The sequence below is a fragment of the Heptranchias perlo genome, chromosome 22 (genome assembly GCF_035084215.1).
Source record: "Heptranchias perlo isolate sHepPer1 chromosome 22, sHepPer1.hap1, whole genome shotgun sequence".
Lineage (NCBI taxonomy): Eukaryota > Metazoa > Chordata > Chondrichthyes > Hexanchiformes > Hexanchidae > Heptranchias > Heptranchias perlo.
In genome coordinates this window covers 44154062-44173609 of record NC_090346.1, presented here as the reverse complement: position 1 = coordinate 44173609, position 19548 = coordinate 44154062, and the positions used below count along the sequence as shown (strand labels likewise).

Sequence of the window (19548 nt, the reverse complement as noted above, 5' to 3'; positions counted from 1 at the left end):
AAGCGTTTTGGGATGTCCTGAGGTCACGAAAGTCGCTATATGAATGCAAGTTCCCACCTTCTTATTCTTATTCTACCTTGTCCTCGGTTACAATCTTTCCCACGTAGGTACCAACCTCAAGCTACCAGAGGGAGAGGCCTCCTCCTCCCCATCCAGCCCTAAAAATTTAAAGCACAAAGAGTGGGAATAACTCAACCGCAAACACACTCAACAAAGAAAATGTTTTGCATAGTGTCCAATCCTGGGCACCACACTTTAGGAAGGATGTCAAGGGTGCAGAGGAGATTTACTAGAATGGTACCAGGGATGAGGGACACAGATTTAAGGTAACTGGCAAAAGAGCCAGAGATGAGATGAGAAATTTTTTACGCAGCAAGTTGTTGTGATCTGGAATGCACTGCTTGAAAGGGTGGTGGAAGTAGATTCATTGGCAACTTTCAAAAGATTCAAAACTTTCAATTGGATAAATACTTGAAGAGGAGAAAATTTGCCAGGCTGTGGGGAAAGAGCAGGGGAGTGGGACTAATTAGATAGCTCTTTCAAAGAGCTGACACAGGCACTATAGGCTGAATAGCCTCCTTCTGTGCTGTAAGATTCTGATGAAGAGGTAACTGATTCAAATTTTGAACTGAGATTGATAGATTTTTGTTAGGCAAGGGTATTAAGGGTTGCAGAACTAAGACGGGTAGATGGAGTTGAGATACAGATTAGCCAGGATCTAATTGAATGGCAGAACAGAAACGAGGGGCTGAATGGCCTGTTCCTATGTACCATTAAGAAGAAAGGAAGGAAAAACTGAGGGTTAGTTACTGAAAACCGAAGTGTTACTTACCACCGGATGTGGAGGTAAGATACAGATCTGCCATGATCTAATAGAATGGCGGAACAGGAACGAGGGGCTGAATGGCCTGTCTCTACGTACCATTAAAAAGAAAGGAAGAACTGGGGGGGGGGGGGGGGGTATTACCCGAGACGGCTGTATATCCCCGCTCCTCCTTTTTGCGCTGCTCTCCTCTTCGGTCGTTCTCTGCGTGTCCCCCGGTGTGTGTGGGCAGACCACGCCTCCGCCATGTTGTCGTCAGGCGGACTGCAGCAGCAGGAACTCCAGCTCCAGCGCCGCTCGCGCTCGGCCGTTACCTCAGAACCCAAAGGAAAACGCCCAGAACCTTCTAGGCGCCGGCGCGTGCGGGTGCGGCGGGACGGAGCTGACACGGAGGTAAGAGGAGGGAGGGGAGAGAGAGAGAGGATCGGACCGGAGAAGGAAGGGAGGGTGGGGGGCAGCTCTGGCGGCAACAACAGACAGTGAGGGAAGCAGGTCCCATATCCCTCCTTCCTCCCCCCCCCACGCCCGACTGCCCTCCCACCATCTTTCTCCCTATCCATTGGGAGGGTGGAAGCGACTCTCGGACCCGGAGACGAGCCAGGCTATGATTTATGGGGAGGGGTGGGTGGGTGGGTGGTTGGTTGGTGGTGGTGCAGGCTTCACCAGCAGCCAGGCCTGCCCGGGGATTTAATTATTTGTGGGTTTGTTTTTGTTGGCGTCTCGAACCGGGGCGGCCCCTTGAAGAGAGAGAAAAGGAAACTTTCCACTTGTTACAGGCTCCCGGGGAGTTAAAGAGTTGGAGATGGTATTCCCCGGCTTGGCTCTGTCATTAACTGTGCCCCCCCCCCCCAAATCAGTGGCTCCAAGCTGTCAATATGACGAGGTGCGTTTTAAATGATTTCAATAGCAGGCCTACCGACTAATCTCCCAAGTTTACTGTGATTGTAAAAACCATCATCCTGCTACAGTTGTCCTAATCAAATCGTTTTTTAAAATCAAAGCCTATAAGTAATTTTAAAAAAAAAGTTTTAAAAACATTAAGCAATTCCTGAAAAGAAGTTCATTTTGGCAATGTAGTCATGTACTAGACGTTCATTTTTTTCCCCAAAAGATTTTATCTGGGTGTTCATTAACTTTCAGCTGTTTCTGTAAACTATGTATTCCTGGGACGGTTGTTTTTTTTCTCTCCTTTGTTTTATTAAATATAACAGAAGGCATGACTGTCTTTCTCCAGTTCATCCTTTGGGTAATTACCAAGGCAACTGATTTTACAGTTTTCACATAAAAACGAATGTATTTGGGGAATCTGATCCCCAAAACACTGGTGGTAATCCTGGAATCCTCTGTAATAAAAATAGAATTTGACTTATTTAGTCACTGTAAACCTTGGTAGTCACTGTACTTGGGCAAAGGAAGAACAATTCACAGGATTTAAACTGGAAGAAATGTTTTTCAGGGTAGTTGAGGTGATCTAAGGATATAAATATTGTGGATGAAACTATAAGATGTGTTTACAGAGTTTAACATATAAAGAAAGAACTTGTATTTATATAACACCCATCACAATCTCAGGGTATCCCAAAATGCTTTACAGCCAACAAAGTAATTTTGAAATGTAGTCACTGCTGTAATGTAAGGAAAATTAAGTTAAAATGACTTGTATTGATTTAAAGCTTTCAGAGAATATATTTTGTTGTCACTTTTTATGAATATAGGTCAACTATATTTAGCCAAGAATGATGATAAAGTTTTAAATTGAAAGCTATTGGTAGGACAGTGATGAGTTAGGAAATTTGTGATGTACAGGACAACCCAGATTCTAAGAATTCTTCTGTAAATAATTAGGTATGAACAGAAATATTTGCCTTTTTCTATTGAGTAAATTCTTGCCTGTTCGCAATCATGTTCTCAGATCTGACGCACCTTAAACAGTAACTAAGGAGTGTTTTCATATGTTCATAAATTGAATCTGTCCAGACACACCCCAGCATAAAATTTTACATGTAATAACTATTTATGATTTGCTTCCACTTGTTTTATTTGTTATCTGTAGAAAGTGCAATGGTGCTAGCACCTACAGAACCTAAAAATTTTCAGCTGTCTCCTTGCGACTGTTTCTTACTATAGGTTATTTTATAGTAGTTTTGATTTTAACTAATATTTTTAAGACTTATGGTTTTTGTTCATATAAATATTTGATTTTATTGGATGCAGTGCATTTTCGAACTTGGGGAAGGTTAGTAGCTCACATCCATCAAGTATAAAAGACCCATATAGTAAGTAGAGTTAAGATCTGTGTTGTGAGTAAAAGAACATCTTCTACTTCGGAACTCAGTATCAACAGTGCAACATTTTGTTTGATGTTTTCAATGTTCTTCTATGAGCTTTGTAGAGCACTGCATGTGGCTGGTAGTTGTTGACTGTTAATAAGGATTATCCTTTATCATGACAGTAAAATATTACCGAACAGTTTATATACAAGTTAGATTGACTTTTGTGACAAAGGTATAAGGTAATTGAGCAATTCTGATTTCAGAACTGTTATAAACTAGGAGATTGTGTTACATATGGTACTCATTTTAGATGAGCTGTTACAATGTCACAAGATAGGTTTGGATGAGGAAGAACTATTGGCCCTACAATTTTAACCTTCCAGAATTCCAACTGTACCGTCTTTCTGTTGCACCTTTAACATCCTTCAGTTGAAGGACAAGCTTTTGACAGTGCATCATTCCTTCGGTGGGTCACCGAAGTGTCGGTCTAGATTATTTATCCAAGTTCTGGTGTTGGGCTCAAACCCACAAACATCTGTCTCCAAGACAAGAGTGCTACCAACTAAGCCAAACTGGCATCCAAAATACAAATTTGCCTGACCCAGGATTCTAGACCACAGTGAATGCTGAAAACTAACGAATAGACCACCAGCGAAAGGCAATGTAACAACCAAAGATCATTGGTAGTTATAATGCAGCCTTCCTCTCTTCACCTGTGGCCCTCAGCAGAAGTGGTCCACTGAATCCTGGTTGTAGCAACGTCTTGCAGCTGTTGGGCTTTCTTCTGCAGCCTGCCAGCTATAAGGTATGATTACAACAGGGGCATCCATGTGTGTTATGTTAAAAATATAATGTATTAAAAATCTTAAGTCTGCACGGACTTCTGTCAACCTTTTCCCGTATAAATTCCTTTGCCCACATTCACAATAGAAACTGCCTATATAAACTTGTCGCACTTAATGATACTCTCCTGCTAGTGGTACTGTTACAGCACCTCCCCTGGTGCGAGACTGTGATTACAGCGTGACAGTGTGTGGATGCAGTGGGAATGCCATGACAGATGCCTCTAGATAGTAGGAGGAAGAAAAGGGTACAGTAACTTTCGTGATATGTTTTAGCGGGTCATAAAGGATTAATGCCGTAAAGAATTGTTTGTTACAATACTTAAAAAAAAAGCATGTCCACTACACACACACAGTCTTGCATATATAGAGCACCTTATTAAATCTCAAAGTGCTTGACATACAGTGAATAACTTCGAAGTGCAATGATTGTTGTTATCTAGGTAAATGTGGCACTTATTTTTGCGAGCATCGGGATCTCATAAGCAGCAATTAGGTGAATAATCAGTTTTTGGTGATTCTGTTTGAGAGGTTTGTTGACCAGCACTTGAGAAAACTCTCTTGTTCTTCGAATAGTGGGATCTTCAATATGAATCACTGGATCAAGCAGAACTTACTTGGTTTAACATCTAAAGGATGGCACCCTGATAATGTAGAATTCCCTCAGTATTGCATTGGACTGCCTTTAACCCAGAACTTTCAGACCTAGAGACAAGAGTCTTAGCAACTGAGTCAAGTTGATATATTGTACTGCCTGTGCGTCAGAAGTTGTTTCTTAAATGATTTCAGGGCTTTTGCCTCCACTACTCTTCTGAAAGTTTATTCCATGTGTTGATCACTCTTTGTGTGAAGAAGAATTTACTGATCATCAATCCTAAAACTACCGTTTATTAGTTTTAACCTGTGTTGCCTAGTTTTGCTTCCAGTTTAATTGAAAGAAATATTCTGGGTTAACTTTTACCCTTAACAATCTGATCGAGCTCTATAATATCACTCCTCAGATGCCACAGTTCCAAGCTGAAAAGCCCATCTTACATTCTACTGTTTTGGCTATGTAGTTCAACATCCTATTAGCTTTGCAATGGGTGCACATATTTGACGTTGAGTCTACTAAAGGGAAAAAGTAAACACCTAGGAACCTTTTCATATATTTTACACTAAAATAAAATTTTGCAAGAAAAAAACAAAATTATTTTAAGTGCATTATCTCCCTTTCCCATTCTGTGGCTGAGAGCACACCCATGCATTTCACTTTTCAGTTTCTGTGCATGCAAAGCATGACGTGCCTAAGTTGAGCCATGTTAAATTGTTTTTGTTAAGGAAATAGGTGAGGCAGCTAAAATTATACGTTTTAGTTGTGGCTAATCAATGTCATGAACCCATGTCCGATGATGACACAGCATTTTGGTACTAGGAACATAGGAACAGGAGTAGGCCATTCAGCCCCTCGAGCCTGCTTCGCCAATCAATTAGATCATGCTGATCTGTATCTTAACTCCATCAACCCGCCTTGACTCCATAACCCTTAATACCCTTGCCTAACAAAAATCTATCAATCTCAGTTTTGAAATTTTCAATTGACCTAGCCTCAACAGCTTTTTGGGGGGAGAGAGTTCCAGATATCCATTACCCTTTGTGTGAAGAAATGCTTTCTGACATCCCTCTGAACGGCTTAGCTCTAATTTTAATGTGATGCCCCCTTGCTCTGGACTCTTATCAGAGGAAATAGTTTCTATCTCTCTATCCGATCAAATCCTTTAATCATCTTAAACACCTCAATTAGATCACTCTTTAATCTTCCATATTCAAGGAAATACAAGTCTAGTCTATGTAACCTGTCCTCATAATTTAGCCCTTTTAGTCTGGTATCATCTGCGCTGCACCCCCTCCAAGGCTAATATATCCTCCTGAGGTGCGGTGCCCAGAACTTAATGCATTACTCCAGGTGGGGTCTCACCAGAGCTTTTTATAGCTGTAACAGAACTTCCACCCCTTTATATTCCAGCCCTCTTGAGATAAAGGCCAACATTCCATTAGCCTTTTAAATTATTTTAGGAACCTGTCCACTAGCTTTTAGTGATTCCTGTACTTGGACCCCTAAATCTCTGCTCATCCACAGTTGCTAGCTGCTTGCCATTTAGAAAATACTCTGATCTATCTTTCTTAAATCCAAATCTCACACTTTCCCACATTGAACTCCATCTGCCACAGTTTTGCCCACTCACTTAATCTATCAAGGTCCCTTTGTAACTTTCTGCTCCCATCTACATTATTTACTGTGTCGTCAGCGAACTTAGATATACAGCTCTGTATTACTTTATCCAAGTCAATTATAGATATAGTGAAAAGCTGCGGTCCCAGGACCGAATCCCTGGGGGACACCACTAGTTACATCCTGCCAATTTGAATACAGACCCTTTATCTCTACTCCCTGACTCCTACCTCCTAATCAATTTCCTACCCAAGCCAGTAGGTTGCCTCTAATTCAATGTGCTCTCAATTTTGTTAAGTCTCTTATGTGGAACCTTGTCGAATGCCTTCGGAAAGTCCATATAAATAATGTCCATAGACACTCCCTTATCTACCACATTTGTTACCTCCTCAAAAAAATTCAACTAGGTTCGTTAGACATGACTACCCTTTACAAATCCACGCTGGCTTTCTCTGATCACCTCATATTTGTCCAAATGCTCAGTCACTCTGTCCTTAGTTCTAGTAACTTCCCCACAACTGATGTTAGACTAACCCTTCTTAAATAATGGAATGTCACTATATTTTGCACTCAAACCATGACCATTTTGGATCACATACTTTTTAGTTGATTGTTGCAAATGGAAACCTTAAATTGACTAAGCACCTACATTTATTATAGCACCTTATTATGTTATAACGTCTCAAAGTGCTTAACACTTACTTTTGGAATGCAATAGCAGGCTATGTAGGCAAGTGTTAATTTAATTGACCTAGGCTTCCCACCCCTTCCCCTGATCGACGAGCATCTCCTGGATGTAGGGGGAGGGCCTTCTGCCTGCTATTTAACATGAACACCAGCCAACCTTCTGGCCTCGGGGCATTATCACTGGAGGCAGGCTCCCTGACCTCTACCCAGAGTACACGTGTGGCATAAAAGTTAGAATTAAAATCACAAATTTTGTATTCTTGCAAATATATGGTGGGGTTACAGTAGGAAATTTTGGAGGTGTTTCAGTCAGACCAAGGGCTTATTAGTATAATTTATTGTATTCTGATATGTTTGCAGTACCAGTAAAATAGTATGTCCAAATTGTATTCTGCAGTTTTGTAACCAGGACTTCATTAAAGCATAACGATGGGAGTGTGAAATTCTTGTGCTGTGTTCACTTGAACTACAAAAATGCCCAGCAGTACAATTATAGGTTCTGTGCTTCAAATCTTAGGTTGTGACTGAAGAGAGCATTTTCAGCCATATGATACTAGGATAAAATATTGTTGGAGGGAACAATTTGAGGTGATCAGATAACACTTCAAAATGTATTAGCTTAAATTCAGTTTTTCCTAAAGTGTATTGATACCCCTATGCTACATAAGCCTGGTGACAACACAGATCCTATTTACAAAATACTTTTGATGGTTTGGTGCCATACTCCTTATATAATTTGATCATCAGATTGATTTAACCTAATATGCTTGACTTCGATGCAGCCTTGTTCTGTTTCACGTACGTAGGCCCTGCTTGTACCACCATGCTAAATGTGGCAAGTATGAAATTTGATCGCTATGAACAACTTTATTAACTAATTCATTCCACTTTGATATTAAGTCACTTGTAACAGCCTGATTCTTTGCAGCACAGCTGCTGCTGCAAATAAACACCATCTTACATAATCTTGAAATCTTGAACTATAGTAGTAAAGCTGATTCTAAATGGTATCCCTTTTATTGAGCAAGTTAAAATGTTTGACATCAATACTTGTATCAAGTGCTTTTTTAAAAGGATTATTTCAGGATAGAGACCTATCTTATGTTTACATATTTGTGGGAACTCCAAGCCCCAATATATATCTAATTTGAAAACAAACTCCGTTGGCTGGCTTCACAAGCAGGGTGGATACATTTGCAGCTTTTTTAAGGGTAGACCTTATGTCACTCATTACCCTTGGCTGTAGACACTTTTGGGAATTACTGTTTTCAGTGATGCTGGGACTCCCTCAGAGCCAAGGCCAAGCTCCAAAACTTTGTGCCTCAGCCTAGCTTGGAAAGTTGCCCCAATCATTAGGTGAGTTTAAAACTTGGATGGACGGGGAGGGAAGTTTCATCCCACTTATACTCGTGGTTAATAATTTTGTAAAATATTAACCTGGAGTATTGTTTAAAAATGGTCTATGTCTTTTTTTTCTTTACATTATTATGTTAGTGGAATAGCAACTGAGTACACTGAGATCCACTTGGTTACACATTCTGTTGCAGGTTTATTTTCCCCATGTCCTGAGTTATTTATAATATGTAAGCCCCTCGTATGCAAGTTTGGTTATGTATAGGTGTTTTGTCTATTCTTCGTGCATTATATATAATTGAGCTTCACTGTAATCTATGTAATTGGAGGGTATTGTACATTGGCTGAGTTCAGCTGGTTCTTGAGTGAATTATGATGACTTTGAATTCATTCCTGCTGAGCTAAATCTAGTACTTTTATTTTGAAGAGTACATCTACTGTATACATTTCCTTGTGTTAAGTTAACATTAAATTCTAGACTTGAATGCTTTCCAGTAATATACTTGTAATATAGTCTTACCGATAACTATTACGCTGTCACTAGAATTTCAATAAAGCATAAGTGGTTTGTCAAATTTTCATATGAATGGATCTCCATGGTCTTGCTCAGTTAATCTGAAGAAATGCTGTTTGTTGTAACAGGCTGAGGTTACACCACCACCTCTGGAACAAGTAAGAATAACAGATTGTGGTAATGTTTGTTTTATAGGTTACAGTGCCACCTCTGGAGGAAGTAATAACACCAGGTATATACAATGTACTTGGGGTGTGACAAAAATTGCCAAATTCAGGATTTTTTATATATTAGGCAATCCATAGCATTGCACACAGGGAGTTGATACCAATTATGGTCTTCAGGTGAAGCAAGATTAGAAATGGGATAATTGGACCAGTGCATACAGGCATCATTTAGTCTCCATTTTAAAATCATACATTCTGTCCTTATTTTTAAATATTACTTAGATTTAAGAAAAAAATATAGTTAAATAGCAAACTTATAATTTGGGAATCAAAGAAGTACAGTTGGTTGGAACATGGGAATTTCTCTACAATACAGGCTAAGGAGCTGAAAATGCAAATCTGAGGTGTAACACCACCACCACCAAGAGGATTTAATTATTGCGTGACAAGTTTGCTTAGATGGGTTCGTTAAATTGATACAAAAATGTGACAGTAGAAAATGAGGTTTTCTAAATAGGAAGTGCAACAGACATAAGATTTTTAGTATAATAGTAGATCTCCTGTGATGTTGCACACAATAAGTCAGAGAGTTTGGTGTCTTTTTGTCCTTGTGTTGGTTTTTCTCTGCCTCTCCCCTCTTCTGCTTCTGTTTTTCTCTTTCTCTTCTGCATCTCTCCATCTTTTTCTATTTTTCTTTCCTTTCAGCTGGGAGGTGGTGGGGGAAGGATTCACTGTTCTGTCGTCTTCCACGTCCTCATTTCCATCACTGCCCCTATCTCTTCCTCCTTTGAACTCCATTCAACCCCTACATCCTCCCTTCCCTCTTGCTTCACTTTCACTCATCTCCCATAATCATCCAATAGCCTCTCACTCCCATTCGTTTCCCTCAAGGTAAGGTGGTGAGACCACCCACCCACCCACCAATGTTTCCTTCTGCTCCAAGCCTCTTATCTGATTTCCTGAAGGAGGCTTTGTTTGCTTTCAAAATTCAACTTTAAGAAAGAATTCAAATTAGAATCAGGAAAGATTGTCTCTCTATATCTCCCTCTTGTTCTCTGCCTCATAGATATTAGCAATTACAATATTGACATCTTCTACCTGTTAGCAAAAAACATGAGATAATTAGTTGGTTTCAAAATTTGACTGGTATTTTTAAATTTAACCTAAATTAACATGGGGAAAGACTCTCTCTAAGCTTAATACGCTTTTTGAAGTTTATAGATTGCAAAACGAAATATGCAACAAGTGTGCAATCAATTTGTTGTAATTTTTTCTCATTGTCATGCACAAAGACTCTGTTTTAAAAACACCCAAGTAAATTTTACCTGAATAAAACTTTTTAAATTTGTCCTTTAAGTTTTCTTCAGATAATTTTGAAAAGAAACTGCTAAAATACAAAGAGAAATTTTCAACAGTGTAGTTTGCTGAACTGTACTGATACATCCTGGGAAATTGGATACACTATACATGGTCAATCTGCACAATCCAAGTTCAGCTAACAGTATCATAACTCAGGGGGAAAAAATCAACTCCAAGCCCAGAGTTTTGGGAGAGGCTGAGGCCTTCAATTAAAAACTTTAATGAAAGCATTGAAATACACAAAAGACAATTCTGTGGATATAATTAATCATGTTGTTGTGAAATATGTAATTAAAAAGAGTATTTTGTTTAAACCTTTATTTTGGACATTAGAAATGTCAGTTACTCTGGAAAAAATCTTATTGGAAAAACTTTTCTGGAAGCATTTTGGATGATTTGTGGATAAAAGATAATGCAGTGCTACTTGGTGGTCAGATTGTGCAATTACACAGTGATGAGTTCATGTGAGCTGTTTCATCAAAATGGACATTGGCATTTATAATGGAAAAGTTGGCAAAAGTGTGACAACAGGAAGTAAAGTTTTGTAAACAAGAAGTGGGTTCAGATGTAAAATTTTTAATAAGATACTAGTCAATTTCCTGTGATGCTTACAGAGAGTCAAGACCAAATGTAGCCTTTGGGTAGAGTGGGGTTAGAAGATGGGGAATAATTGGACCAGGGCATGCAGATGTCATTTTAAGATCACATTCCATCCTTTATTTTTGTACTGTTGAGTCTGCCTAATTTTATACTTTGTCAGACAGGAAAAAATTATAAAATTATATGTACTATAACAATAGTGGAACTTTCCTTATAAACACTTGCAAAAACTTCCAGATGGTTTGAAGGCATTTGCAATTTCAAGTATGAGAAAAATATAACATATCCAATATTTTACTTTAATAAGATTTTTTTAAAACTCAGTTATTTTGGATTTTTATTCTCAAAATTGAATAGCGAGCGATTGGTTCTTCAATTTTTGCTAGACTAGCCAACATTTTTTTAGTCAAGCAAGTTGCTAGATGCGCATTGTATGTAATATTGAATGTAAGCGAACATCTTGAGACAGGTGACTGGAGTCAGAGGATCAGGAGCAATGTTATCATCTTCAAAATTCTTGCTATCCTTATTAATTTCGTTATTTAATTCTGACTCATGTCGGCTCAAGACTTCAATGGAGGTTTGGTGATGAAAGAATCAATCAACTGCAATGTAGTCAGACTGAGGAACATCAGCAGGGATTAGACCTGTTTGCTGAAGTCGCTCCCAAACTCTGCAGATTAGAATTGGTTTCAACTTCTTCGAACTCCACTAAATTCTCTTTACTGATCACAGAAACAATTTAATGTAATGAATTAAGGATGCCACATAACATCAGAGTATTTGTTTAAATGTGATTTTTTTTTCACATGGTGTACTAGTATCTGTACAGTAAATAAGCCTGATGACAATACATAATTACAAGTTCTGAGACATATCCCATTATATTTGCACAGGTGTACCTTATAGTTGGACTCATTAAGATGTCTTTGTAGTTTTGACCTATGATAAGGTGACTTCATTTTCTCAGCACAGTTTGTGACTGTCCCCATTGTTTATTTTAGTGACAGGTCTCCAGAAAATCTCACTAACCATGCAATGAAATTGCATCTTTATTCTGCTTTTTATTAATTTCTAATACATGTGCATGTACTATTTGCAATTTACCATACATATTTCTATTTGGTTTTGTATCTAACAATATAAACAAAATGTAGAAATGTCTATCTTTTAAATCAATTTTTAAAATTATGTGGCCCATCTCACTTGTCAAAAAATGAATCTATTAATATCTTTAGTTTCTTTTATGGTTCCTCCACTCCCGGTAGTACTTCAAACTTATGTCTGAATGCATTTAGCAATACTGCATGTTTGCCAACCATTGGATATTATTTAACCCGTGTACTCCTGCCTTAACTTCAGATGATATATGATGAGAGAAGTGAATAATGTGTATTTAAACATACTATTTAACTTGAACTATCGGCAGAGAACTATAGGATACAAAATTAACAAGCCTCAAACAAGACTTGAGGGTAGAAGAGTTTTTTCTTCTCCATGGTGGAACATAATTATATATATATATATATATATATATATATATATATATATATAATTAAACAAAAGGCCAGAATTGTATAACAAAAGTGTAAAGATAGAAATTTAATTCTGCTTGATTATATTTGAGGAGGCAGAAAGTTGACCAGACCTTTCCCTCAAGGTTAAATAAGTGGGGTAGAGCCATGATAAAGTAATTTGTATGTGGTCCATGGGAGGAGTGCATTTTGCAAATGGCCTTTTCTGGTTCCATGTTTTATCTCCCTATAACCACCAATTAACATTGATTAGCAACCTCTATGGATTAAATGAAGACGCCAGTAGTAAATTTAGATTCTCAATTGAACATTAAAAATGTAGATGCTCCGAGGCCCTGATGGTAGGATAATGCTGCCCGAAAACCAATTTGTTTTGCCAGGAAAATAATATTGAACATGTGAATAAAGTGCAATGTGGTTTTTTAAATAGAAAATGGATCTTTTTAAATATGGAAGTTGCAAAAGTTTATGATTAACATTTGATTTTTCTTTTTTTTTAAAAAAGTTGATGCTGATGACCTTCTTGGTTGAATTTGAGTTAATATTGTTGGAGGTGGTCATTAACCCATGATAATTTCATGTTATTAAACATGAAAACACCTCAACAAGATCGGATTTTAACATTGGTCATTTTCATTATAATTTTTACAAGCATATTTTTAAAAAATTGTTTAATTGGTACTAATGTGGCTAAATTTTATGCATAGAAAATCATTGGGCAGTATTTTATATAAGATTTGATAAATATAGGTTTTTGAAATACACTTTTAAATACTGTAGACTTAATAAATGTTCTTATTTAAAGCTGTTTTCTTTCACAGGTAATTTGCCCAACAATGAGAATTCTCTTTGAAGAGAGGAAATGATTTTACCAGAAGACCTACAACACGCATTGAAATATACAAAGATTTTATGAATAGTGTTCCCAACAGTAGCTGTTGGGTGTAAAAATCTTCAGTACCATTGAGTAATTGAAAGAAACCTTTTTCTACTAGATTTCTCTTTGTGACCGGGTTCATCATGACTACATCAGCTATTAGACGGCAGATGAAAAACATTGTTAACAACTATTCTGAAGCTGAAATTAAAGTACGTGAGGCAACCTCCAATGACCCTTGGGGACCTTCTAGTTCCTTAATGACTGAAATTGCAGACCTAACCTACAATGTAGTGGCATTCTCAGAAATAATGAGTATGATATGGAAACGTCTCAACGATCATGGCAAGAATTGGCGACATGTTTACAAGGCTCTGACACTGTTAGACTATATGATAAAAACTGGATCTGAAAGAGTTGCACAACAGTGCAAAGAAAACATATTTGCCATTCAAACTCTGAAAGACTTCCAGTATATTGATCGTGATGGTAAAGATCAAGGCATAAATGTACGCGAGAAATCAAAGCAGCTTGTCACTTTGTTGAAAGACGATGAACGGCTCAAGTCGGAGAGAACCCAGGCTCTTAAGACAAAAGAACGTATGGCTCAAGTAGCCACAGGAGTAGGAAGCAACAACCAAATTAGTTTTGGTCGTGGGTCTAGCCAGCCTAACCTGTCCACAAGCTATTCAGAACATGAGTATGGAAAATCAGGAGGATCACCTGCTTCGTACCATGGTTGTAAGTAAACTTTTTGAATTTTGTGGAATTTCTTGCTATTACTTGATGGTTATTGCATCCTTGTAAGTTTGAGTAAAGTTGTGTTAATATAAAATATGTATAAAAGGATACACTATATATTATGCTATAACACACAATATTTTAGGGTTTTTTATGGTGATTACATAACTGAAATTGTGTATTTTTCAAACAAGTATCATGGCACTGTTGGCAGTATTTTGTGGTTTACTTTGTATGAAAATGGCTACATTTTCATGAAAATCATAATTCAGTAGACTTGATCATTTTGTTTGTTTAGCTGTAATGAATAATGAATTTTATGGCTTACTTCATTTTAAAGACCAGGTTCCAGAATAAAATTATATGGAAGATGCTCTAGATTACAGGTAGGTAGAGGTGTGAAGAAGCAGTATGAGGGGAGTGATATGGTTTCAGTAGAATTGGGAAGATGATCTAGAGGTATGGGTGCAGTGGGAAGAAGATGCTGGGGTGAGAGAGTAGCACAGAGGTGTTGGTTGTGGCAGTGTTGGGGTGGGGGGCGGTCTTTGGATATTGGAGTAGTGGGAAAAGTGGGTTCCAAAGTGTGGGAGTACTAGGAGCATAGAAGTGGTGAGAGCACTCGGATAGTGGAGCTAGGGTTTGGAAATATTGGGAGAGGGCTTGATGGGGGTAGGTGCACTGGGGAGAGGGCTTGGTGGGTGTGGTAGAAGTAGATGGTGGATCTTGGTGGATGGGAAGGGGTTGCATGGCCTCACTGAGAAAAGCAGTAGTGCTACATTCATGTTGTGACCAGAGAACTGGGTATAAGTTGTCCAGAGCTACTATACATTTAATATCGTAGCATTAGGGGTTCAGTAGCAGGGAGAAAGTCATGCACCCTTGGGTTGAGTGGGAGTGGCAAGAGATAGCGAGAGTACTGACTACACAAGATTTTAATGTAAATTACCAATGGATCTCCCATGGCATGGTTTATTGGAAGGTAGAATATATGATGCTTCATAAGTGGTTTTGTTATGGCTTTGATAATTTTAATTGAAAGAATATGCTGTTTGGGAGGGATTTTATTGGGTTTATAAGGATTCAAAATGTGGTGTGGGAGTAGTTTGAGGAACTGGGGAAGAATCATGTTTAGTGAAGTGGTTGTAAGTAAATGAAAAGGTAGGGGATACTTTTGGTAGTGAGTAGTTGGGGGGGATTGGAATAATGACTACGCAGGTGAGTTGTGTGGAGTGGTGAGAATTTGGCTTGGGGGAATCGACTATTTGAGGTAATACTTATATTTGGATGGAATAATGAGTATTTGGGGTTGGTAATGGGTGGTCAGTCGGTGATAATTACCCACTTATTGATTGGGACAGGGAGGGTGTAAATGGAGAAAAAGGAATGGAATTACTAAAATGTGCAGGTCGCTGCCTTTGAGCAGTACATTGATATGCCTACAAGGGGAGAGGCATTGACAGATCTAGTTATGAGTAATGAAATAGATCAGCTGGATGAGTTAAATGTGGGTGAGCACTTTGGAAAGTAGTGACTATAATATAAGGTTTTAGGTTCAAGTAGAAAAGGAAGAAGTTAATACAAAAAGAAAGACACCAGATTGGAATAGGGCAGAATTTAGAAAGATGAGTGATCTAGGTGAGGTGGAAATAGAAATGAGCACAAAGGACTGTCAATCAACAATGGAATTTTTTAAAAAAGATTACAAAATCTGTAGATTAAATATATACCATTTAAAAAAAAAAGACTTTTATGTTTCAGAATGCTGAGGACAAATAAAAAGGTTGGAAACTAACAAATTGAAGAGGAAGGCATATGGGGTCTACAAATATGATAAAAATGAAAATAAGAGAATGAGAAAATAAAGAAAGGATAAGGGAAGCGAGGAGAGAACCTAAAAAAAGGACAATATATCATTAAAAAGAGAATTGTTAAATATGAGGTTGGATTCTTGAAAGGAGGGGATAGTGAGTTAGTCTCAGAGGGTAAGTGGAAATTTGCAGGAATACATAACATTCTTCAACATTGTTTATAAAAGGATATTTGGGAGAAGGTAAATCCTGAATTGGTTAAAAGCGAAATGAAAGATATTATAAATTAAGTTAAGTTAACCTAAAGGAGGACAAAGTGCTGGGCCTGATGGGGTACATCCAAAGATCCTGAGGAAAATGGGGAAGAAATAGTGGAAACCCTAGAAATTATATTAGATTTCTGTTGAGAGTGGGTGTGTGCCGAAGCACTGGATAATGGCCAATGTAGTACCCTTTTTCAAGAAGGGAGACAGAGCTAACCTGGGTAATTGCAGGCCAGTTAATTTAACATCTGTGGTGGGGAAAATTTTGGCATCTTTAATTAAAGATGAAATTTGCTAAATATCATAGGTTATAGCACGGAAGGAGGCCATTCGGCCCACTGAGTCTATGCAAGAGCAATCCAGCTAATCCCACTCCCCTACCCTTTCCCCGTAGCCTGGCAAATTCTTTCCTTTCAAGTACTTATCCAGTTCCCTTTTGAAGGCCATGATTGTGTCTGCCTCCACCACCCCCTTGGGCAGTGCATTCCAGATCCTAACCACTCGCTGTGTAAAAAAAGTTTTTCCTCATGTCACCTTTGTTTCTTTTGCCAATCATCTTAAATCTATGTCCTCTGGTCCTTGACCTTTCTGTCAATGGGAACAGTTTCTCTCTATCTACTCTGTCTAGACCCTTCATGATTTTGAATACCTCTCTCAAATCTCCTCACAATCATCTCTGATCCAAGGAGAACAACCCCAGCTTCTCCAATCTATCCACGTAACTAAAGTCCCTCATCCCTGGAATCAATCTATGTGAAGAAAAAATAATAAGAAGTAGCTAACATAGATTTCAGAAAGGAAGATATGCTTGACAGACCTGATAGTGTTCTTTTGAAGAGGTCCATTTCAAACAGTTAAATATAAAGTTTTGTGCTTCTAATTTGCAGGGTGGTGAAGAAGGCATTCAGCATGCTTGGTTTCATTGGTCAGAACATTGAATACAGGAGTTGGGATGTCTTGTTGAAGTTGTACAAGACATTAGTAAGGCCACACTTGGAATACTGTGTACAGTTCTGGTCACCCTATTATAGAAAGGATATTATTAAACTAGAAAGAGTGCAGAAAAGATTTACTAGGATGCTACCGGGACTTGATGGTTTGACTTATAGGGAGAGGTTAGATAGACTGAGACTTTTTTCCCTGGAGAGTAGGAGGTTTAGGGGTGATTTTATAGAAATCTATAAAATAATGAGGGGCATAGATAAGGTAGATAGTCAAAATCTTTTCCCAAAGGTAGGGGAGTCTATAACGAGGGGGCATAGATTTAAGGTGAGAGGGGAGAGATACAAAAGGGTCCAGAGGGGCAATTTTTTCACTCAAAGGGTGGTGAGTGTCTGGAACGAGCTGCCAGAGGCAGTAGTAGAGGCGGGTACAATTTTGTCTTTTAAAAAGCATTTGGACAGTTACATGGGTAAGATGGGTATAGAGGGATATGGGCCAAGTGCAGGCAATTGGGACTAGCTTAGTGATATAAACTGGGCGACGTGGACATGTTGGGCCGAAGGGCCTGTTCCCATGTTGTAAACTTCTATGATTCTATAATGCTGAAAGTCACAAAATCTGCCTATTTCTATAACATGCTTTTTCTTTGAGAATTAATGAGTGAAAATGGTAGGAAGTGCAAGTGAAATTTATTGGAAAATAGATGCCTTTGGATATAAGGATGAGTCATAAAAAATCCAACAGGCAGTTATCAGAAAAGCCACATTATTTGGAACAAGAAGAAAAAATAAACTGAAAAAGCACAGCAAATTGTAGTTTCATATTCAGACAAGTGAGGATAGTCAAGTTGGGAAAGCAAAAAGATCTGTTGGAGAGCAGTTGTTCCCAGCAACTGCATTACAAAAAGCTGAAAATCTAGCTCGTAGAAAAAATGAACTGGCTTAACTCAGTCTCCATGAGCTGCCTAATGCCTCTACACTCTGCTCTGTAAGTTTGCTGCGAGAATCGATCTTTGTGATAATATTGTATATTTTTCAATGGTCATTCCCATGTGGTAATGTACAAGTTGAGTGTCACAACTCATGGTGCTTTGCTATTGGAGACAAAAGAAATGGTGCAAATTGTTATTCTGTTGGGTTATTGTGAGAGATTTGTTTTTCTGATAACTTTTGTGAAGAAAAATTCAGGTAACATTGCTCAATCTTTGGTTTTCAAAGTTGAGAGTTGAAAAATCTGTCTTTGAAATCTCTGAAATCTCTTGGTCCTTCTGTGATGCTGTGTGCTGAAAGCTTGTCTTCCAAAGAATATTGAGGTGAATTGCTGTTTACCCGGTACCTATGTCTGTGGTTCATGAGGCTGAGTCAAATCTAGAAATCAAGCAAGCTCTCGCAAGTCTTCATTCACTGTTTGGCCAATTTGTAAAATGTTTTTTGTTGGAGATCTGGATGATGATGATGTCATCAAAGGTGAATAGAAATTTGCAGGAGCTATCTGCTTGGCATTTGGGATAAATCCAGTGCTCCTAATCAGCACAAAATGTTAAATTCTCTACTCAAGCTAGATATCTCTCACGACACATAAACAGAACTTTGACAAATTAGGATATCATTCCTGTTGGAAAAGCTACCATTGAACGGATTTCAGCTGAGTGAGTTCTCCTCATTTGTAATCATATGGCTGATGTCATGTTGATCAATTGCTGTGTATTTTGATCAGCCAATAGTTACTATTTTGAATGGAATTCTAGATGTTTGGAAGAAAGTAAAGCCAAGGCAAGTTTCTGTTTTACTGAATTTGGAGCTGTTTTCAGGATTTTCATAATATTTTCATTTAAATATTTGAAATTTGCCTTGAATTTGCTTAGTTTTCCATTTATGTTTTTTAGTAAAATTTTGAATTTTTGAAAGCAATTTGATCCCAGAAATATGCATGTTGCAGATATTTTGAATAATACAAGAGTAGCAACACAGTCTGAATCTGATCTTAACAGTGAGTGTGGTGTTAAGATTGTAATTAACAAAAGAAATCTCCTTAATTAATTAATTATCAATGGGAACGTACGCACATGCGCGTTCGCTACTCAATGGGATGATTTTTTTCCCATTGACTTCGATGAAAAGGAAAATCAGGCAGGGTGTAAAACAGGCAGCTGATCCACTACTGCCCATTTTCCTCCTGCCGGTAAAAGTGAAAATTTGCCCCAATGTCAATTGATCCATTTTGTACTACTGTCCCTACTTGCTATTAATATCTGTTCATTCTCTACAACAAGATTCCAGTTAGCTGATATAGATACAATTCCTGCCATCTTCCACTGATGCAAGTTAATGTAGCTGTAAGAAAATGAGGAACTGCTAATCTTTTACAAGCTTTGTTCGTGTTGCATTTTAATGTACTTTATGGTATGCATTTGTGAATTTAAGTATTTTTAAATGTCTGATGGGAATACCATATATATGACATTTATTGTAGTTTTGTAATGTAATTTTTTGAAATATCATGTGTTGACATATGTTGCATCAAATTCTAATTTAATTCTACACGAGCTACCC

The 19548-nt window shown here is 38.0% G+C and overlaps 1 protein-coding gene across 4 annotated transcripts in view; it reads left to right on the top strand.

The window, feature by feature from the left end:
- Nucleotides 1-890: 890 nt before the first annotated feature.
- Nucleotides 891-19548, top strand: part of epn2 (epsin 2) — a 54582-nt gene continuing 35924 nt past the window's right edge. For 2 of the 4 annotated variants that reach the window (XM_068003430.1, XM_068003427.1), the window contains exons 1-2: nt 1018-1216; nt 13187-13983. In XM_068003430.1, the coding sequence (XP_067859531.1) occupies nt 13386-13983 (598 nt within the window). In that variant the 5' untranslated portion in view covers nt 1018-1216; nt 13187-13385. Of the gene's footprint in view, nt 1217-13186; nt 13984-19548 lie in introns of all 4 variants that reach the window. The other 2 variants (XM_068003428.1, XM_068003431.1) reach the window with 2 other exon arrangements.